This window comes from Harmonia axyridis, chromosome 5, assembly GCF_914767665.1.
Source record: "Harmonia axyridis chromosome 5, icHarAxyr1.1, whole genome shotgun sequence".
In the NCBI taxonomy this organism is placed as follows: domain Eukaryota; kingdom Metazoa; phylum Arthropoda; class Insecta; order Coleoptera; family Coccinellidae; genus Harmonia; species Harmonia axyridis.
Genome location: NC_059505.1, coordinates 743,862 through 764,813, shown reverse-complemented (window position 1 = coordinate 764,813; position 20,952 = coordinate 743,862). Strand labels below are relative to the sequence as shown.

The 20,952-nt window shown below is 35.8% G+C and overlaps 2 protein-coding genes across 6 annotated transcripts in view; one reads left to right on the top strand and one right to left on the bottom strand.

Moving 5' to 3' along the window:
• Window positions 1–20,952, bottom strand: part of LOC123679609 (protein Skeletor, isoforms B/C) — a 51,292-nt gene that overhangs the window by 26,543 nt on the left and 3,797 nt on the right. For all 5 annotated transcript variants that reach the window (XM_045616979.1, XM_045616978.1, XM_045616980.1 and 2 more), the window contains exon 2: window positions 6,668–6,899. In XM_045616979.1, coding sequence (XP_045472935.1) covers window positions 6,668–6,899 — 232 coding nt within the window. The remainder of the gene's footprint in view (window positions 1–6,667; window positions 6,900–20,952) is intronic.
• LOC123679610 lies at window positions 15,991–19,400 on the top strand. Its single transcript, XM_045616983.1, has 2 exons — window positions 15,991–16,312; window positions 18,243–19,400. The coding sequence occupies exons 1-2, from the start codon at window positions 16,103–16,105 to the stop codon at window positions 18,672–18,674; spliced, it is 642 nt and encodes a 213-aa protein (XP_045472939.1). The 5' UTR covers window positions 15,991–16,102; the 3' UTR covers window positions 18,675–19,400.

Genomic DNA, 20,952 nt, shown 5'->3' with positions numbered 1-20,952 from the left:
GCAACAAAGTGCAAAAAATTGTTTATTGCACTCGACGTGTTGACCAACTCGGCCTAACGGCCTCGTCGGACAATTTCACGTCGAGTGCAATAAACAATTTTTGCACGAGTTGCATACAATATGTTTTCTACGTTTATGCAAAAAGCAAAAAATGATTCATTGAGGTGCGGCACTAGGTGTAGGAAAATGAAATGCGCAACTTGAATACTTTATTATTAATATCGATTTGCATTGAAACAGGAACTAATACGTTACGAACAATTTAACTCAAACTTTATTTTAACCCTCAATGTTGAAAGTGAATAAACAATTGGATGACAGCACGTTGAAGTAGAATGACAGATGAGTGCAATAAAAACTTTATTGCACTAGTGCAATAAAGAACTTCTTTTTCCACTAAATATAGTTCAATAAAGTTTTGCTTTTTGCATGAATGTAGAAAAAAATTTTTAAAAATGAAGTCAGATCTGTAGATCTATCTTCTTTCATTCCTTCTCTGACCAGTGTAGTATTTCTCTAGAAGAGCACATTGTCACAAGCAGATTTTTCGGTTCGCATACTCTTCATTCTAGAAAATCACCTTTAAACCTCCACGATTCACGATATTACTAACAGTTGGCAGAACTGGATCGAATTAGAGATGGGAAAATCCAGGCAATTCGTCTCTGTCCCCAGGAACGGTGGGAGATCCACACAGGGAAATCTGTAGGGCGTCTATACCGCCTCCGGCGAGGGTCTATTTCGATTGTGATGATCAAGTCAGCTTAACGTCTTTATTAACTTTTCAGATTCCAACCCCCTTCGCCCCCCCTACCCTTGTCGGTTGTGTAGTGTCGGTAGAAGACGTGGAGGGTTCCTCTCTATGAAAACGCTTTATCGTTTTTCCCGCACTTTAGGCCACCCTCGAACATCTCGGTTTCGATGCCACTAGTATGTCGAAGAAATCGAGAATTATTCCAAGGATAGAATAAATTCTGAGGATTATTTCTGAGCGCTGATCCCCCGAACAGATCGCTCTGATATTTGGGTATGTTGTCTGTGATTTTGAACCGGGAATGGACTCAAACGATAAGGTTCAACTTACTGATGACGAAGTCGTGGTCGAATTCATGAATATCAATTCGGACTTAGAGATCTAAAAATTTTCATGGTGGACAAAGTCTTAATCAGGGTGATTCACCGGTATGGTCAATTATTATAATTTTGTGCTGAAAATTTGCATGTTGAGACAAGTGCTGCAACTGTAGTAGTGGCGGACATTTGTCTGATATAGTTTTCCATCGTTAGTGGCATATCTTCCTCTCTTCAATTAAAAAAACATCCAGAAGGAAATTTCCCCCAAAATATATTCGTTTTTCTTTTCAAGGGTGTTTTTTTTTAAAGCTATAGAACTTAAAATTGCAATAAAACAACGATGGATTATTCGATTGACATGAATTTTATTTATCCGCAAGATAATCTTGTGGCATTACATTTTAAATATGATTTCTGGCATATGACCGCCACGGCTGGCTCGGATGTAGTCCAATCTGGACGTCCAATTTTCGATGACTTTTTCCAACATTTGTGGCCATATATCGGCAATAACACGGCGAATGTTGTCTTCCAAATGGTCAAGGGTTTGTGGCTTATCCGCATAGACCAATGACTTTACATAGCCCCACAGAAAGTAGTCTAGCGGTGTTAAATCACAAGATCTTGGAGGCCAATTCACAGGTCCAAAACGTGAAATTAGGCAGTCACCAAACGTGTATTTCAATAAATCGATTGTGGCACGAACTGTGTGACATGTTGCGCCGTCTTTTCAATTTTTTTTCAATTCAGGAATGAAAAAGTTAGTAATCAGGGCTCTATATCGATCACCATTGACTGTAACGTTCTGGCCATCATCGTTATTGAAGAAGTACGGACCAATGATTCCACCAGCCCATAAAGCGCACCAAACAGTCGGTTTTTCTGGATGTAACGGTGTTTCGACATACACTTGAGGATTAGCTTCACTCCAAATGCGGCAGTTTTGTTTGTTGTCGTAGCCATTCAACCAGAAGTGCGCTTCATCACTAAACAAAATAAAATGGACGTAGTGCGCGATACGTATTCCGCACAGAACCACTATTTTCGAAATAAAATTGCACTATTTGCAAGCGTTGTTCAGGCGTGAGTCTATTTACGATGAATTGCCAAACCAAACTGAGAATAAATCACTTGACAGCTGTTAAATCGTTCGCCATCTCGAACAGTAATGCCAACTTAAAGTTATATTCCTCGAAAAAAACACACTATATATCAAAATGAAACCTTTTATTGGAAAACCCTACATTAGACAAATACCTACTTTCTGAGCTCATGTTGCAACATTTGGTATGATTCCGATAACCATCTAGCTAAAACATTCCATATCGAAATAATTAAAGTTTCATCTGAGCCTACCCGAATTCTAGGCTTCATTTCTTGAATGACTGACAGGCGCGCCTTATTCAGTAAGTTCTATTGTATCAATTCAGATGCAAATGGAGAGACTATCGCCTGTTATTCATCTTCCCCCGTCTCCCTCTCATTAAATAAACTGCAAAGCCCAAGGCTCCCTTAGAATTCATTCTCTCTGATTTGCACCCGAAAACAGCGAAGTAGAAAACATAAACGGAACAAAGATTCGGCTCTACAGATATATACAACTTGGATCTCGTCCGTGGAACTTCTCTAGATGATTCGCCTGCAAATCAACACAGATTTCGGTTGCAGATGTTCCGGCAGTTTTCTCATTATGCGTTCAACAAAAGGGGAAAACGAATTTTGAAAAGTTGGAAGTTGGTGTTTTTACGCCTTCCAAGCGAAATTTCAGTTCTGGATTCTATTTGAACTTCAGTCGAAAATACAAATAATAAAGGGTTTTCCAATGAGAGGTATCAATTTGATATAAAAATACGAGTATATTTCAAGATGAATCGATGGATGTTTATTACATTGTGTAGAGGAATGTATGCCATCATCGATGGAAAACTATATCAACTAAATATCCACCATGGCTAAGGTTGTAGTATTTCCCATAACTAATTGGCACATTTGCAGCTCTATGTACTCGATAACTACACGAATTCCATCTTTAAGGTCTTGAATCGATAGTGAAGCATTGGCATATTAGGCCAATTGAAAAGTCCCCGGTCTGATGCAAAGATGGCGGTGCTAGTATTGAATCCATATGATTTTTAGTTAGTACCAACATTCAAACGATACGTGTCAAAATTTGACAGCAGTCCGATCATTAGTTCTGCGTTATGAGTGTAGCTACTTTTGTTATTTGAAAAAAGATGCAAAAAAAAAAGAATTTCGTGTGCTGATAAAATGTTGCTTCTTGAAGGGAAAAAAATACAGTTGAAGCAAAATCTTGGCTTGATGAAGAGTTTCCGGGGTCTGCATCAGGAAAATCAACCATCATTGATTGGTATGCTGAGTTTAAACGTGGTGAAATGAGCACCGAAGAAGGCTAACGCAGTGGACGCCCAAAAGAGGCTGTCACCGACGAAGAAATCACAAACTAATTTTGAATTACCGTAAAGTGAAGTGGATCGAGATAGCAGACATTTTGAAGATATCATTTGAACATGTACATCATTCACGAATATTTGTACGCGAAGAGCTCACAAGCGATCAAAAGCAACAACGTGTTAATGATTCTGAGCAGTGTTTGAAGTTGTTTAAGTGCAATAAACCTAAATTTTTGCGTCGATATGTGACAATGGATGAAACATGGCTCCATAATTTCACTCCGGAGTCCAATCGACAATCAGCTGAGTGGACTGCTCACGATGAACCGAATTCAAAGCGAGGAAAAACACAACAGTCAGCTGGCGAGGTTATGGCATCAGTATTCTGGGATGCTCAAGGTATAATATTCATTGATTACCTCCGAAAGGGCCATACCATCAACAGCGATTATTATATAGCGTCATTGAATCGTTTAAAGGACGGAATCGTTAAAAAAACGTCCCCATTTGAAGACAAAAAAGGTGCTGATTCATCAAGACAACGCACCGTCTCCCAAATCAATGAAAACAATGGGAAAATTGCATGAATTGGGCTTCGAATTGCTTCGGTATCCACCGTATCCTCCAGATCTGGCCCCCAGCGACTATTTCCTGTTCTCAGACCTCAAAAGAATGCTCGCTGGAAATAAATTTAGCGCCAATGAAGAAGTAATCGTCGAAACTGAGGCCTATTTTGAAGCGAAAGAAATCGTACTAGAAAAATGGTATCGAAAAGTTGAAAGATCGCTACAATCGCTGTATCGCCCTCGAAGGCAACTATGTTGAATAATAAAATCGAAATTTGCCAAAAAAATGTGATTTACACGGGGACTTTTCAATTGGCCTGTTACTGTGACTGCAAGATTGTTTGTTTTAGTGAATTTCAAAGTGATATTGAAGCGTGTATCGTTCCATTTTTAGTAATGGCCTAGCTTTCACTTGTCAATTGTCAAAACGTGACAGCTTCAAAAGTGACAGCTGCCCAGATAGCGCCACCGTACGCCACTGGTCGAGGTCCAAATCTCCCTCCCTTCCTTTTCAAATCTCCTGTAATGTTCAGATACTCTTTAAATCATTCAGAGGATACGGTTATTGCCATTAGGATAATTGGGGAGGGGTTCAAACTCCCCTTCAAAATATTTGTTGCCTCTCCCTTGGGACACCCTTATTTGCGAGTTGTACGATATAATGATTATCTTCAGTTACACGACTTCATAATCACATAATAACCGACTGAAATTTATAGCGTACAATTTAGAGCGATAAGACGCATTTAAATCCATTGCAAGAATTGAATATAAACCTCCCATTTAAATTCAAATACCTAGCTATCAATATAACGAGAATCTTAATGCGATTTATAATATGGGAGGTCGTTTCCAGGTGACGAGCAGATCACCTGGCAACGTCCAAGCATTTCAAATCGCATATTGTTTGAGTCGTTTTTTCAGCTTTATCGTGTCATCAAGGGAATAGATGGTGAAACAAATCAACAATTCTCAACTATCCGAAAAGTATACGTAATATAGAAATACACTGCGCAAAAGAATTAACGCACATTATGGAAATCTCAAATTGATTCTACAACTGAAGGTGTTCTCAATGATAATTATTTTTATCAGAATTATGCATGCATATGTTATCCACTTTCAACGTTTTTCTTCAATACAGATGTTTTTTCCCAGCAGAAATAAAAAAAGATGAGATTATCAGATTTGAATGTATTGGCTCCATTCTGAAATCAGTTGTTCTCGATCAATTCTAGTGATCAATAGTTTTTCTTCCGTTTGATTTTCTACACTCGATCGCTATGCAACGCGAAACACGCAATTTGACCCAAGAGGAATGTGCCCAAGCGGTAGTTTTGAGAAGAAGGGTGGACATACACAAGAATTGCAGAAAGGTTTGGAGTTTCCCATACAAGTGTGTCCAGAATGTTGCAGCGATTCAGGGAGACAGGTATGAATGTCCGAAGACCAGGACAGGGTAAACCACGGGTAACAACTGCCATTCAAGAACGTTACTTGAGAGTTTCTTCGTTGAGACAACGGTTTGCAACCGCTCGCCTCCTTCAAAAACAGCTTGAGCAAACTCATGGGGTGCAAATTAGCACTCAGACAATAAGAAATCGCCTCAAAGAATATGATTTAAGGCCTCGTGCCGCGGCAAGAGGCCCAGCTCTTACCCCAGCCCATCGAAGGGCGCGTTTGTATTTTGCGAGAGAGCATATCCATTGGGAAGAGGCTGATTGGGAAAGAGTTTTCTTCACAGATGAGTCTAGATTCTGCCTCTACCATTGTGATCGACGTTCCTTCTATACAGACATCCACATGAAAGATATGCTCAGTGCAATTTCCTGAATACTACTGGTTTCGGGGGAGGATCGATTATGGTATGGGGTGGAATATCTTTGACTGCTCGCACAGACCTAGTGGTCGTTGCTAATGGAGCTATGAATGCTGATAGGTATATAAGGAACATTCTTGAAGAGCATGTAGTGTCATTTGCCCCATACATTGGTGAAAGTTTCATTTATGGACGATAGATAATGCCAGACCCCATCGTGCGCGCATCGTTCAGGAGTACCTTGAAGAGGTTGGAGTCTCTCGAATGGAATGGCCAGCAAGAAGTCCAGATCTCAATCCGATTGAGCAGGTTTGGGACAACCTCAATAGAAGGCTGAGAAGTTCAGAAAATCATCCAGCTACTTTTAATGACTTAGGAATCCAACTCAGATAAATCTGGGAAGGATTAGATCAGAACATTTTAAGATCACTCATTTTGAGTATGAACCGTCGTTGCCGAGCTGTAATTAACGCAAAGGGTGGAAATACCAAGTATTAAATCACTTATCAGCATTCCAGTATTTTGAAAATTGTTTATTTCTCTTCTTTCACATAAGATTCGGTGAAATACTGAATTTTTCTTCCATTTAATGTGTCTTGTTTCGTTCAAAACCTTCCCGAGAGAACATAAAAAATAAGTTATAAAGTCAATGTAGAGTTAACTTTCATTAAAATTGAGATTTTCAGAATGTGCGTTAATTTTTTTGCGCAGTGTATTTAACCTTGTGACAGTCTCACATTTTACACACAGTAGACATAGAAAATAGAAACCACAATTTTTTTTTTTGTTCAACTCACCTCCCGTTGTAATCTTCTGGATACGGTACAATAATACCCTCAGGACTTGGCCTAGGAGAATTTCCAACCCAAAAATAGGCATCAGGTCCCATGCCATCATAAGAAAATTTCTTTATGAAAATTGTACTTTCATCGATAGCATAGGCTTTTCCCGTGATGCCATGGGCGAAATTTTTCAGGGTACCTATTTCCTTCCCATAGTAAGGTTCTGGGTGTTTGATACATAGAGCACCTGCAACAAAAAATAGAATGTTTTGAAACAAACAGTTATATTAAAGATAAAAGTTGAAATTTTGCGTGTAAAAAATTTTGAATTCATCATTGAAATAATTGAGATACAATTGAGAAAACTTTTAATTTCCAAATATAAAACAAAAACTATAAATTTTTTTTGGGAAAAAAATCATTTTATACGAAAGTTTCTTCTACAAATTGAAAAAATTAATATGCATTTTGTGCCATAAGTTCATCTATCAAACTATACTTAATTTTCAATGTACTATCATCCCCAAAAAGCTCGATACACATTTGTGACTCACCCTGTATATTATTTAATTATTCGTAGAAAAAAATTTCAAAAGTATATAATGTATTGGAGTGTACATCAGCAAAATCAAATAGCCAAAAAATGTTCTGATGTAATAATAATTATAATGTAATAATGGAAGCTCAAGTAATACTTTCAACCACTATTTCGTTGAAAAACCAGATTCCTCTTTGTTGTTTGTATGATAAAATCATGAACTAGTCTCCTCATACATCAAAGTCCAAATCTATTTATTGTAATCGGATAGTCTGGCGTATTTTCTGGATATCTAGGACAGATCATTCTTCTCCAGGAACGTGTTCCGGAAGAGATGGAGCCATCAAATATGCTGAAGGAGGACTTGTTTGCACTTCAGGCTGTCTCCCCAATGTGTGTTGCGCAATACTGAACTAAGCAAAAAGGGAATTTTGTCTTGGTTGACATTGGAACGTGAAGAAATAATGAGAAAAGAATCTCTGTGAAATCAGCAGCATCTCGTTCAAATTCAAGTAAATTGTCAAGAATTTTCGCATTAACCTCAAACCTAATTCAATATTCTGAACATAAAGTCAAAAATTCAGAATTAACTCTTAAATGCGACTCTCAAATCAAATAATCATAGTTATGATATTCATTTATATTTTCATGTAATCATGAGAATAGGTTGAACGATTGATTTAATTATATTTCATAATTACCTTTGTTATCAGGATTATATTATCAGGAGCATTCACTATAAAATCTTCCATAGATGTTCTTTTTTCGAGCACTATCAATATTGTTTTTATGTTCAAAGTTGCTTTCATCATAGAATATTTAAGCCATAAACTTGCTATAAGTAGCTTCACTGCAATTCTTGTGAAGAATTTCACAATACTGGCTCAAAATGGTGCAAAACCTTCTTCTCCCTGCAGCACGTTATGAATTTTGAGTTTTCTCGTACAAATTTCTACTATATTCGTGTAGCCAACTCAAGGATACTTCTTCAGCAGTTTCTGCTACATCTGGCGGTGTCAAAAAGAAATTTTCTACGTATCTAATTCATTTCGTTACAAGTAATCGGCAACATCCGATTCTAATTGAAAGCACATAATTAAATTTGACAGAGCGATGGTTTGTTCTATGGTTTCATTGTTCTATGGAATTACATCGAAAAGTATTCGGAGTACACAGATCTCAAATTGAAATATGAAACATTCTTTGCTTATTCGTTTTAATGCAGAATTCTTCTATGTGACAATCTTGCATTAATGGAAAATCATGGTGAATTTCGTAAATCGTTTGTCCCAAATTCTTTGTCTAGTGAAGGGATCTGAGAATCCCTTTGAGCTACAGTGACTTAATTAAGTCATTGAGCTAGAAAAAATGAATGGCATATTTCCGAGCTCGAATTTTGAGAGAATTTATTTGGTGGAAATAGCATTCTCATAATTTCAACTATTTTCAATTTATAAGAGAAAATTGCAAAATGGCGTGAAATGATAAGTTATCATAACTCCTTTATTACTGGTGATATTAAAATCAAACAAAGACATTATAGAGACACTTTTTTCAGTAGAATCCATTAGTGTTATCTTTTGTATATTTTTAAAATGTAAACAATAAAAATTTTATTATTACCTTAGTCATCAGGATTATACCATCCGAAGCATACGTTATAAAATCTTTCTTTCGTTCTTTTTCATTCACTATCAATATTGTATTTTATATTCAAATTTGCCTTCAGCATGGAATATTTAGGCCAGAAATTGGTTAGAAGTTCCATTTTTGCAAAGCTTTTAAAGTATGGCAACAATACTGACTTAGAATGGTGCAAAACGTTCTTCTCATCGCTCCATGTTATGAAATCTGACTAAGTTTACTCGTACAAATTTCTGCTGTTTTCGTGTAGCCAACTCAAGGATACTTCTTCAGCAGTTTCTTCCACATATGGCAGTGTCAAAGAGAAATTTTCTACGTATCTAATTCATTTTCGTTTCAAGTAATCGTCAACATCAGATTCTAATTGAAAGCACATAATTAAATTTGACAGAGCGATGGTTTGTTTTATGGTTTCATTGTTCTATGGAATTACATAGAAAAGTATTCGGAGTACACAGATCTCAAATTGAAAATATGAAGCATTATTGCATTATTCGTATTAATGCTGAATTCTTCTATGTCACAATCTTGCATTAATGGAAAATCACCTTGCTGAGGTTGACAATTTCTTCATTGACTTATGTTTCCAAAATGACTGTGTAAAATTTACACTATTTCATTTTGAGTGGGTATGAGATATCCCTGCAGAATTGAAAAATCAAGGTTGTTTGCAGATGCGTGCACTCTTCAGTTATTTTGATCAATCGAAGCTAAAGCTTTTTCCACCAGTTGTGCCACCCTAACAGTATTCCGTAAGACAATTCATTGGTTGTGTTCACCCCACCAGTGGAGTATTCATGTACGAAAGTGATAAGCAAGGGTCTTCAGTTAATCGATATTTATGACTTCCCTTGGTCTTACTCTAATTCCTCCAATACCCACACTGAATTTCGAAATTGGATGAAAGGATATTAAATTTTATCATTCTCAAATGAATGCCCAATGAGAACTCATCTGAAGAATTCTTGTGAGGTATGTTTTCAAGTCCGTGATATTCTGTGAAAAAAATTGAAAGAATTCTATATACCTACTAGATTTTTCAGTCGAACAGGCAGTGCACCACAATATCTCAAAATTTCATAATTAAATTAATTATGTTGGTATTGGGTCCAAGTCTATTCCATTCTTTATCTTTGTCTTTTGAATGAATAACTCCGCAACTACTACAACTAAGGCTAGAGAAATATTCAATTCGATAGTTTAAAAATATACAGGATGTTTCACCATTGACGCGACGCTCTATTACGGTTAAGCGGTGAAATTGTCCAATTCTTAAATTGTTTGGAAATATACAGGGTGTACCAAAAAAAGTGTAAATTACCAAACATATGTTTCTCCTTATGGAACATCCTGTTTTTTTTTAATTTTCTGATTGCATAGAACGAATAAACCCAAGTTTGTTTGCAGTTTCATTTGCTTGAAACATACCGTTTTTGAAATATGTATTTCGATTCTTTATAAATTAATGAATTTTTTTAATGATATTTTGAAAGTAAATACAAGATGCTCGGAGGCGAGTACCTACTGACTTTTTGATAATCATTGAGAACGTTATTCTAATCTTAATATAGGGCTTATTCCAAATGGCATATACACAATTCCATTTTTTTTATTAGGTAGCAAATTATATTATCTTCCAAATTCTCTACGAATTGACCCTTTCAATTTATAAAAAGATCTTTGAATCGGTGAGGATTAAGCATATGAGTGTTCGAACAAACTTGGCTTCATTTATTCCATGCAATCTGGAAAAAAACAGGGTGTTCCATAATAGAAAACATATGTTCAGTCATTGACACTTTTTGGTACACCCTGTGTATTTCCGAACAATTGGAAAATATAGCGCTTATGAAGCCCCTTTATACTGTGTCAAAAAAATTAGCACTTGAAGAAAATACAGCATCAAGACAATGATAGAACACCCTGTATAAAGCTGAACGTAACTAAATGGCGAATGCGCGTATTAAAGATCTTTGCAATTGAATTTTTGAAGAGGATTCAGTATTTTCTCAGAGTAATAAACATAGATGGAGGGAGCATATAGCTTTTTCATAAAGCAAATTTTGTCCCCAACATGAACTATCAAATTTGACGTGAAGTGCTCGGAAATGAAAACATATCAGTGATACGATATTTCACTCAATTCGCGAGTTTCTCCACAAAGAACGCACTTCTTATGTCCTATAGTGAATCAACGTTTCATATTGACTCAAAATATATTGATATAAATACCTAAATTTATCAGAAATTCAGAAAACAAACTTCAAGCGCGCCAAACGACGTGAAACAACCGATGACACTAGGAGAGCAAAAGTTACCAAAATTCAGATTTCAGCAGGTAGATACAGAAAATAATAAATATTCTGCTTATTATAAATGCGACAAAAACATCGGATTCCACATATTCAAATTTGCATATTTAATCGGGAATCACTCAAATAAATATATTTCATTCAATATTCAATACATTTATAACGATATAGTAAAATAGTGGATTTGAAAATATATCACAATCCGACAACGTAACCTAACCATGTTGGGGACATGTAAAAATTGCGTATACTTCCTCTATCCATGTTTATTACTCTATGATTGGATCTGACGTTACCGAATTATTAGTTTTTTTTTAGATATTCTGTTGTCTTTATTATGGTTCTGACTATGAAACAGGTATTTTTCAGAAATGCCCTATAACTCGAGAAATCAAGATATCTATGATGTGATTTCTGATATCATACTTTTTCGAAAGAAGAGATCGGGATTCTTTGAAAATTTTTTCATTAAAAGTCTTAATTGTCGAGATGCTTTCAGTGATCATCGAATTTGGGACACCCTGTACAGAAAACGAACATATTCCAATATTTAATCCGAAAATTCATTCGAGAAGCACCAAAACAAAACAGTAAACTATTCATATGCGTACAAAATATCGACAGTCAAAAGTGACAGTTTTCACTCCTGCCGAAATTCTCCACTGGTGCTAACCGATAATAAATCACATAAAAAACTGGCAAAAACGAGGAAAGCATCCAACGGGAGGAGTGTAATAAATCAAATAATATTGTCATGCGAGCTTCTGACCCCAGGGGGTTTTTCCCCTAGGGTGGCTTGCATGTAGGGGAGGATCGAAGGCTCAATACGCATTACGGGGAATTTTATGACCTTGTATCGGAGTTTTGTTAGCAATGATTGGTGAAAGTGGTAAATTGATTTTGTTACACTGTATTCCGGAGCCACTATAGCTGGGAGGTTTGTTAGTAGCGTCTCCTTTTTTTGACATTTCGTACGATAGAGAGACAAAAGCAGCTTGCTTGTGATTTTATTTCGTTTTCTTACGCGACTATACAGAGAAACGAAGTTGGTGAAATTCGACAAAATAAAGGGTTTTTTTTTTAGAGCTATAGAACTTTAAATTGCAATAAAACAACGATGGATTATTCGATTGACATGAATTTTATTTATTCGCAAGATAATCTTGTGGCATTACATTTTAAATATGATTTCTGGTATATGACCGCCACGGCTGGCTCGTATGTAGTCCAATCTGGACGTCCAATTTTCGATTACTTTTTCCAACATTTGTGGCCGTATATCGGCAATAACACGGCGAATGTTGTCTTTCAAATGGTCAAGGGTTTGTGGCTTATCCGCATAGACCAATGACTTTACATAGCTCCACAGAAAGTAGTCTAGCGGTGTTAAATCACAAGATCTTGAAGGCCAATTCACAGGTCCAAAACGTGAAATTAGGCGGTCACCAAACGTGTCTTTCAATAAATCGATTGTGGCACGAGCTGTGTGACATGTTGCGCCGTCTTGTTGGAACCACAGCTCCTGGACATCATGGTTGTTCAATTCAGGAATGAAAAAGTTAGTAATCATGGCTCTATACCGATCACCATCGACTGTAACGTTCTGGCCATCATCGTTTTTGAAGAAGAACGGACCAATGATTCCACTAGCCCATAAAGCGCACCAAACAGTCAGTTTTTCTGGATGTAACGGTGTTTCGACATAGACTTGAGGATTAGCTTCACTCCAAATGTGGCAGTTTTGTTTGTTGACGTAGCCATTCAACCAGAAGTGCGCTTCATTGCTAATGGACGTAGTATACCTCGAAAAAAAACACCCTATATAATTGTCTCAAATATGAAGTAAACATCAATTCAGTTTCTTAGAGACGAAGTGTTTTTCAGAAGTCAAAATGCCACGAATTATCTCACGAATAACTAAAAGTAAAATTCAAACAAAATTCTAAAATATGTGAAAAAAACTGAAGCGCCACTACCTTTCAAACAGGTCTCGAGCCGCTACTGCCTTAAACAACTCCAACAATAATGTATATCACCTTCAGAATGATGTAGGTGTCTAATTAATTCATTGAAAACAATCGAAGAAAGCTTCTTTAAACTCCAATTATTTGTAAGCCTATTCTCAAGATAGATGTTGTGTGAAAACTCACAATTTGCAATTCAACATTCAGTAATTGTTTCATGATTGTTTAAATCGAGGTCAAGATGCATAATCTCATTGCAATTTCAATTTGTGTGTTTTAATTACTTATTGCATCCATAAACGGTATCTATGAACATCATAATTGGATCTTGAGTCTGCATTGTGAAAATAATTACCAACTCGTTTTTAATTATCTAGATACGAATAAAGAATTGAAAATACTCGGTATCCCTTTGTTTATTTCAGATTTATAATTATCAAGAAACATGAAGTTTTTCTATTTCACATAGTGGGTATATTGTTCTTAGCTGTAGGTTATCCAAAGCAAAATTCTGCTCATGTGAATCTGGCAGTATTTTCAATACGTTATTATTGTCTCATAGAGAATCATAGCTTTTCTTCATTATGAACATTAACAATGGTTGTTTTTGTTCAAGGCAGATTCAATAGAAAAATCGATAGAAACATCGCATGCGCTAGTTTCAAATGAAATAAATGGGTTACCTTCAAAATTATTTTAAAAGGCTGTTTCACATAAAGAAATTCTATGAAACACTACAGTCGAAACACTTTATTGTTGAACTTAGGTACCTATATTATTGATATTCATTTCTATAATTGAAGTTATATTATTTTCTATCATTTTTAGACATCGAAAAAGGGGTTCTATCGAAACGTTTTTTTTGTGAACAATCATCCCAAATAATCAAATACCTAACAAACTCAATTATAGAAATATTATGACTGAAAAATTCAATTATAATCATATTGCTTACTTTTCGATGAACTCAGAGAAGACAAATCACAGATATGATTTTGAAGATTGAAAATAAAGCCTCTATGAAATATTAATAACATAAACTCCCATTCAGAATTTATAAGTATCTCATTGACCTAAAGATTTTCAATAACAACAACATAATAACAGTGTTTGAGAACACCCAAATGAACTGTTATTCTAGTTAAAACCTATAATTTTTTCAACCTTCAATTCACCATCGGTTTATTGAACTTAACCTAAATGATTTCATTAACGGTGAAAGTAAAACATATACGCGAAATAAAACGTGAGAATAATTTGTAATGGTTATTTTTCATTTGTAAATCAATTGGGCCAGTATGTAATCACCAGAAGCAACCCATAACCAATAAAACAATTTCTCTTTTTTATATACCATAGTGTAATATCGTCATCGTGTATGCCATAATTTATTTATGAGTTCAAATTGAAATTCAAGTCAGTTTTTCGTGAAAAATATGGTTCGGTTTATAAATGGATCCGTTTGAATTTCTTCATCTTTTCGTTTATATATCTGGTCACAGAATATCCCGATGAAATAAATATTTGCGTATGTAAAATATTGAATCAAGTTTTATCTCATCAAAAATTGTTTATCGTGTGTTATCGTGGTGCAAAATACTTGAATTTCCTTTCCACAAATGTGGTCAAATCGGAAGAATCAATCAGCGCTTAGGAAATTCCATTCTTTAAAGAACGTTTGATTGTTCATACATTTTAAATACAGGGTGATTCACTTCGATGGCCTATTAGACGTTAATGGAAAACTAATCATAATTTTGAGCGGAAAATTTGCATATTGGTGTTTGAGACAATGATCTTTCTTCCTAAAACATTTTCAGATCTCTACAACTTCCGGTTATACCGGAAACAGACTACTACTTCCTTATTTCAAATGGCACACCCAGTATATTATTGCATCATTAGAGAGCTTGTTTGATGACAATTTTGGCAATATGCCATACCTTGGGTAAAAACTCCATGGTTCATGAGTTAATGGGATTCTTATGAAAAAAATTGTGGCGAATAGGACTCACATTTTTTTGAATAATTTTGCAGAGAAAGGTTTTTCTTCGAAGAAACCTATTTCTTTTTCGATTCTGCAAATACATAGTATTATAAGACTTTTTGCGGTTTTGACCAAAAATGTACAGGGTACATGAACTTGGACAACTCAAATTCATCAATACTCAAGATTTTCGAATTAGAAGCTTTATTTTTCTTTATTTCAGTCAATTCTATGAGTAAAAAGAGGGGGGTCACTTAAGCAAACCCTATACCTAAAATGAATACTTTAAGAGTTCACGAGGAAGAGCTAATTTCTAAATGAGTGGAGTGATCTGTGAGTTCTGGAAAACACAGAAATAAACTAAAATTCGATGTTTGGATAACTGACTTTTAACATTTCATGGATCAAACCCCAATATCCAAATTTCAGTACAAAATTATGATTGGTTTGCCATAAACGTCTAATAGGCCATCGCGGTGAATCACCCTGTATAACATTTCGCCAATTCGGCTTCATAGTTAGAACCTACTAGTTCCAGTTTCACCATGTATAGTTATTAGTTTATTTGTTTATAAATTGAAAATTATTCATTTCTTCAATAAATTATCTATTATTTGATAGTTCATGATAATGTATGAAAGTTTTCATGACAAATTGAATGGGTAATTCGAAACTGATTTTTAATTCAAAATATCAGTGGCATACCATTTTTCTTTCAAGAAATTAAATGCTATAACTTTGATACTCCGTATCTCCTAATGCATTTGCGAAAAAAACTTTTACAGCAAATTATCATTATTCTTTCATGCAGCACCACCCGCTGAAGTTTGTCGCACTTATTCACCAACACCCTGTATAACTATTTTTTCAAAGCCTCCTAAATATCCAGTACCATCAAACTGACACATTCAAAAGTCAAAATTTTCAGTCACGTCAATGTTGTTTCGGAAGTTATCCTCAAAATTTTAGTTTAATGCAGTTTTATTTCTAAATTTTTCGTGTATAATGGCAGAATGCTTCGCTGTTCCCACAAAATGCGATTCGGAGAAACGCACCAAACTTCTGAGCCACTTGAAATGCCTTATGACATCGTTGGAAGATGAACTTACACCAAAGGCAGAACCTGTTTGCTACACCCCTGTGTGCTTGACCACTTGTATTCCTTGCTGCCCCCCACCTTGCAAGCCTCCAACGGCAACAACTCCGGATATTCTGGTAAGTCTGCAAGAGCCTTTTGAAGAAGTACGCTTTTCTATAGTTGTAACTATTAGGTGTAGTAAAAATTGCAAGGTAACTTTAAGCTATACGTATCTTGTAGGCTGTAGGGGTATAAATGCATTTTCTTGAAGCAAGAAAGATATTTGATCAAAAAACTTGCTTGGAAACTTCAACAATAACCTAAATAATGATTGAGGCCTTCCTGAACTTACTCCACTTGACTAAAGATGAAACTGCATTTAAATTCATTCTCAAATTGCTAAAATCAGCTTATACTTATCCATTCTGTGGTTTCGAGAGTAAACCTGAATAAAACAAACTTTGATTTAGAAAATCAATCAAATTTTCATTTCAATATAATGCTTGGACTTTGTCATCATGTGTAGAATACAACATCATTCAAATGTCCTCCGAATGATCTTTTAAAGTTCTCGAACCTTGTGAGAAGGGATTCACGGCTTATCGACTTGATATTCAAGCTAATTGACTTGAGCTTGACTTGAAATCAACTCAAGTTAAAGCCAAATAGTAGTTTTTTCAATGTCAAGTCAAGTATTTATTCATTAAGTACTTGAGTAAACATTGAAAAACTACTACTTGACTTGAACTTGAGTTGATTTCAAGTCAAGCTCAAGTCAAGTAGCTTGAATATGAAGTCAAGCCGTGAATCTCTACTTGTGAGGTAATTTTCGATGATTCTCCGTGCTTGACCACTTGTATCCCTTGTTGCCCCCAACCTTGCAAGCCTCCAACGGCAACAACTCCCGATATTCTGGTAAGTCTGCAAGAGCTTTTTGGAGAAGTACGCTTTGCCTAAGTTGTAACTATTAGGTATAGTGAAAATTGAAAGGTTTATTTAAGCTATACGTATCTTGTAGGGGTATAAAAGCATTTTCTAGAAGCAAAAAACTTGCTTGGGAACTTCAACAATAACCTAAGTAATGATTGGGGCCTTCTTGAACTAACTTCACTTGACTAAAGATAAAACTACATTTAAATTATATCTCAAATTGCTGAAATCAGCCTATACTTATCCATTTTGTGGTTCCGAGAGCAAACGTGAATAAAACACACTTTGATTTAGAAGATCAATCAAATTTTCATTTCAATACAATGCTTGGACTTTTCATCATGTGTAGAATACAACATCATTTAAATATCCTCCGCATGATCTTTTAAAGTTCTCGTACCTTTTGAGTAGGGATTCACGGCTTATCGACTTGATATTCAAGCTAATTGACTTGAGCTTGACTTGAAATCAACTCAAGTTCATGCCAAATAGTAGTTTTTTCAATGTCAAGTCAAGTATTTATTTATTGAGTACTTGACTAAAAATACTACTTGACTTGAACTTGAGTTGATTTCAAGTCAAGCTCAAGTCATGTAGCTTGAATATGAAGTCAAGCCGTGGATCTCTACTTGTGAGGTAATTTTCGATGATTCTCCGGCAATATCTCAACAATAACTTGACGGATGTTGTTATTTAGATCATCAATAGTCTGAGAATTATTGGTTTAAACACGATCCTTCGCATAACCCTACAGAAAAAAACCAAAGGCGATAAATCCCAAGATCTTGGTGGCCAATTCACATCGCCGAAACAAGAAATTACGCGTCCTAAGAATTCTTTCTGCAATAAAGCCAAAACGAGTCGTGTTTTTGAGGCTTGTTCCAATTTCAGCCAACAAAATTGGTAATCATTTGATTTGGCAATTTGAGTGATACCTTCTTCATTTCCAAAGAATTATGGGCCAATAACTCCACCAGACCAGAAAAAATCCAAAGACTATAAATCACAAGATCTTGGTGGCCAATTCACATCACCACATCACGAAAAATTCGTTTCAAAACGTCAATGAGTTTCGAAAAAGTCTTATTTTAGATACCAAATTCAAAAAAATAATATTCTATTGGCTTTTCTTCACAGGTTTGCTATAAATGCAAAACAGACAGTTCCAAGAAGAAGAAAAACAAAGCCAACGTAGGCAAGGAACTTGGCGAGTCAAAATCACGTGAACTCAGAGCTGGCATATTATACGTCGGTTGTGACTGCGAAAGGAAAAACGGCCTCCAAGACAACTGCCTCAGGACTGGATGTCAAGGTTCTCCCGAATGTCTTAAGAGCCCTCCAACCTGCCTACCAAGCAAGTACTGCAACGGCAAGCATCTGATGAAGAAACTCCGCAACAAATACGCCAAAAACGAATCTGAAGGCTCTGGAGAAGAGGAAGAAGGTCCAGACAGCATCTCTTACCAGTGTTTCGAGGCAGCTGTCAAGGTACCGGATCAGAAGATTTGCGTATTGATGCCTAGTTTGGGTTGTCCACCAGATTGCAAACAGGACAAGAAGGCTTGTTAAAGATCATATCTAGGGGTTCAAGGCTTGGCTTGATATTCGAGCTACTTGGCTCAAGCTCAAGTAGCTTGAGTTTGACTTGAAATCAACTCAAGTTCAAGTCGAGTAGAAGTTTAGTTTTTCAATGTCAAGTCAAGTTTAAGTACTTGACTTAACATTGAAAAACTATTACTAAACTTGAACTTGAGTTGCTTTCAAGTCAAACTCAAGTTTTTCAATGTCAAGTTTAAGTACTTGATTCAACATTGAAAAACTATTACTTGCCTTAAACTTGAGTTGATTTCAAGTCAAACTCAAGTTTTTCAATGTCAAGTCAAGCTTAAGTACTTGACTCAACATTGAAAAACTATTACTTGACTTGAACTTGAGTTGATTTCAAGTGAAGCTGAAGCTACTTGGCTTGAGCTTGATCTAAGTAGCTCGAATATCAAGCCAAGCCATGAATCCTTAATCATATCACGTTAGGTTGTCGGTTTTGTAATGGTGAATGTCTAAAAGTGATGTATTTAAGTGGAAATTGTGATAAGTCTAAATGTTGGTGATAGTCCAAATGAGATGTTCATTTGTAAGAGTTTGAAAAAAATTTTAAATCCTAAAATAGATCTCGCATTGCTCCCGTATGTATTGTAAATGTAAATGACTGTATATTGTATTGTTATGTATTGTAAAGGTGTGTTTATTGATGAGGGTGCAATTATTGTGAAGTATTTAATAAAAGTATCAATGAATTCTAGTTAATTAATATTTAGGTCTTCTTCATCGAACAAATTAATATTCAATGGTTTTGCCTCTATATCTATCTCTCTATCTAAGTTTTCCAATTTATATAATTCATATATGACAAATGTCTTTACCCATGGTTTTATTCGTTTATAGTAGGTATATATACATTTAGTCAGTTTATTCATAATGTTTCGCGTTTTCTATAATGGAAAAAATATCTAACATAAAAACTTTCTTGAATTTTGCATTTTTAAAATTTGAAAAGAGTATTCATGGATTCTGCATCATGATTCCTCACCATGAACGAATTTCTGTCAAAAACTTAAGGATTCGCAGTATTCTCATGATATCCGAATGTCATCTTTAAGGTCTTGAATCGATTGTGGAGCATATTGTCATAGACCTTATCTTTTACGTGGCCTCAAGAAAAGAGTCTAAGACAGTGGCGGCCGCTCAGAGGAGGCAGAGGAGGCCGGGCCTCCCCAAATTTTACCGCATTATATTTAATTCTTAGTTCAAGTCCAACTATATTATGTTAACCTAAATCAATAGAATATTCAAATTTCTGGATACTTTTTACCCCAATATTTCATCATATTTATACATTCTCCGCAACAGACTTCAAAACTGAGAAGATTGCGCACCGCTGCACCGTACTACAGGCATGCGATGCGCTAAAGAATACAGCAGACTCCAGACGCGGATCGCGGAGGCCCAATTCCTCTCTAGTCGCGTTCGTCTTGAACGTAGAATTTAAAATTTCTCCCGATACGAAGCTCCAGCCACTCTAAATGCGAGCTGGATATCACGTGACGGAGGCCAGGTCTCCGTTGACCGAAGCATATATTCGTTTAACCCGAACGGCCCGAACATGATCCACGGCGATTAACGATGGGTCTATATCAGCTGTTTCTGTTTATTAGCGCCAGAATTAGGGAAAGATAAAGATAGGTCAGAACTTTTTATTCCTTTCGGCGTGTGCATTGTGGTTTCGTGTTAGGATTGTTCGGCAAAGTTTGTAGGTAAGGAAGGATATTGGCTGGCTATTCAGATATATTTTATCGAGAAGAATGGAAACGGAAACGTCGGAAACTAGAAATGAAAATGATAGTGTCAGTAGGGAACTCAGAGTTACTGAAGATATTGTAGTTTTTATTTTGATTAAAAAGTTCAGCCAAATGCCTTACGATGACAAAATTTTCATTACCAAAACTATATATTTATTCATTCCTGCACTTGGGTATGCATTTCGCTGGCTAAGTAGATACACTAGTGGTATACCTATTTTTTTGCTTGGCCTCCTCTGAATGAAAGCTCACGAGCCGCCACTGGTCTAAGAGTGTTGAATCACTAGATCTCGGTGTCCAATTGTGATCTTTTCGAGAAATAACAAGGTCAGGAAGCTATTCTAGCAAAATTGCGATTTTTTCGTTGCTTTGTGGCACGTAGCGCCGTCTTGTTGAGAATAAATGTCGTCCACATCAATATCTACCCATTTATACCGAGAAGACTGAGTTAATAAACAGAATTGTCGCATTTGGGACTAGGAAAATTCAAG

Coding starts and splice junctions, on each gene's coding strand:
- LOC123679610 (XM_045616983.1), top strand. CDS start 16,103: ATGGCAGAATGCTTCGCTGTTCCCACAAAATGCGATTCGGAGAAACGC. Junction 16,313..18,242: donor CAACAACTCCGGATATTCTG/GTAAGTCTGCAA, acceptor TTTTCTTCACAG/GTTTGCTATAAATGCAAAAC.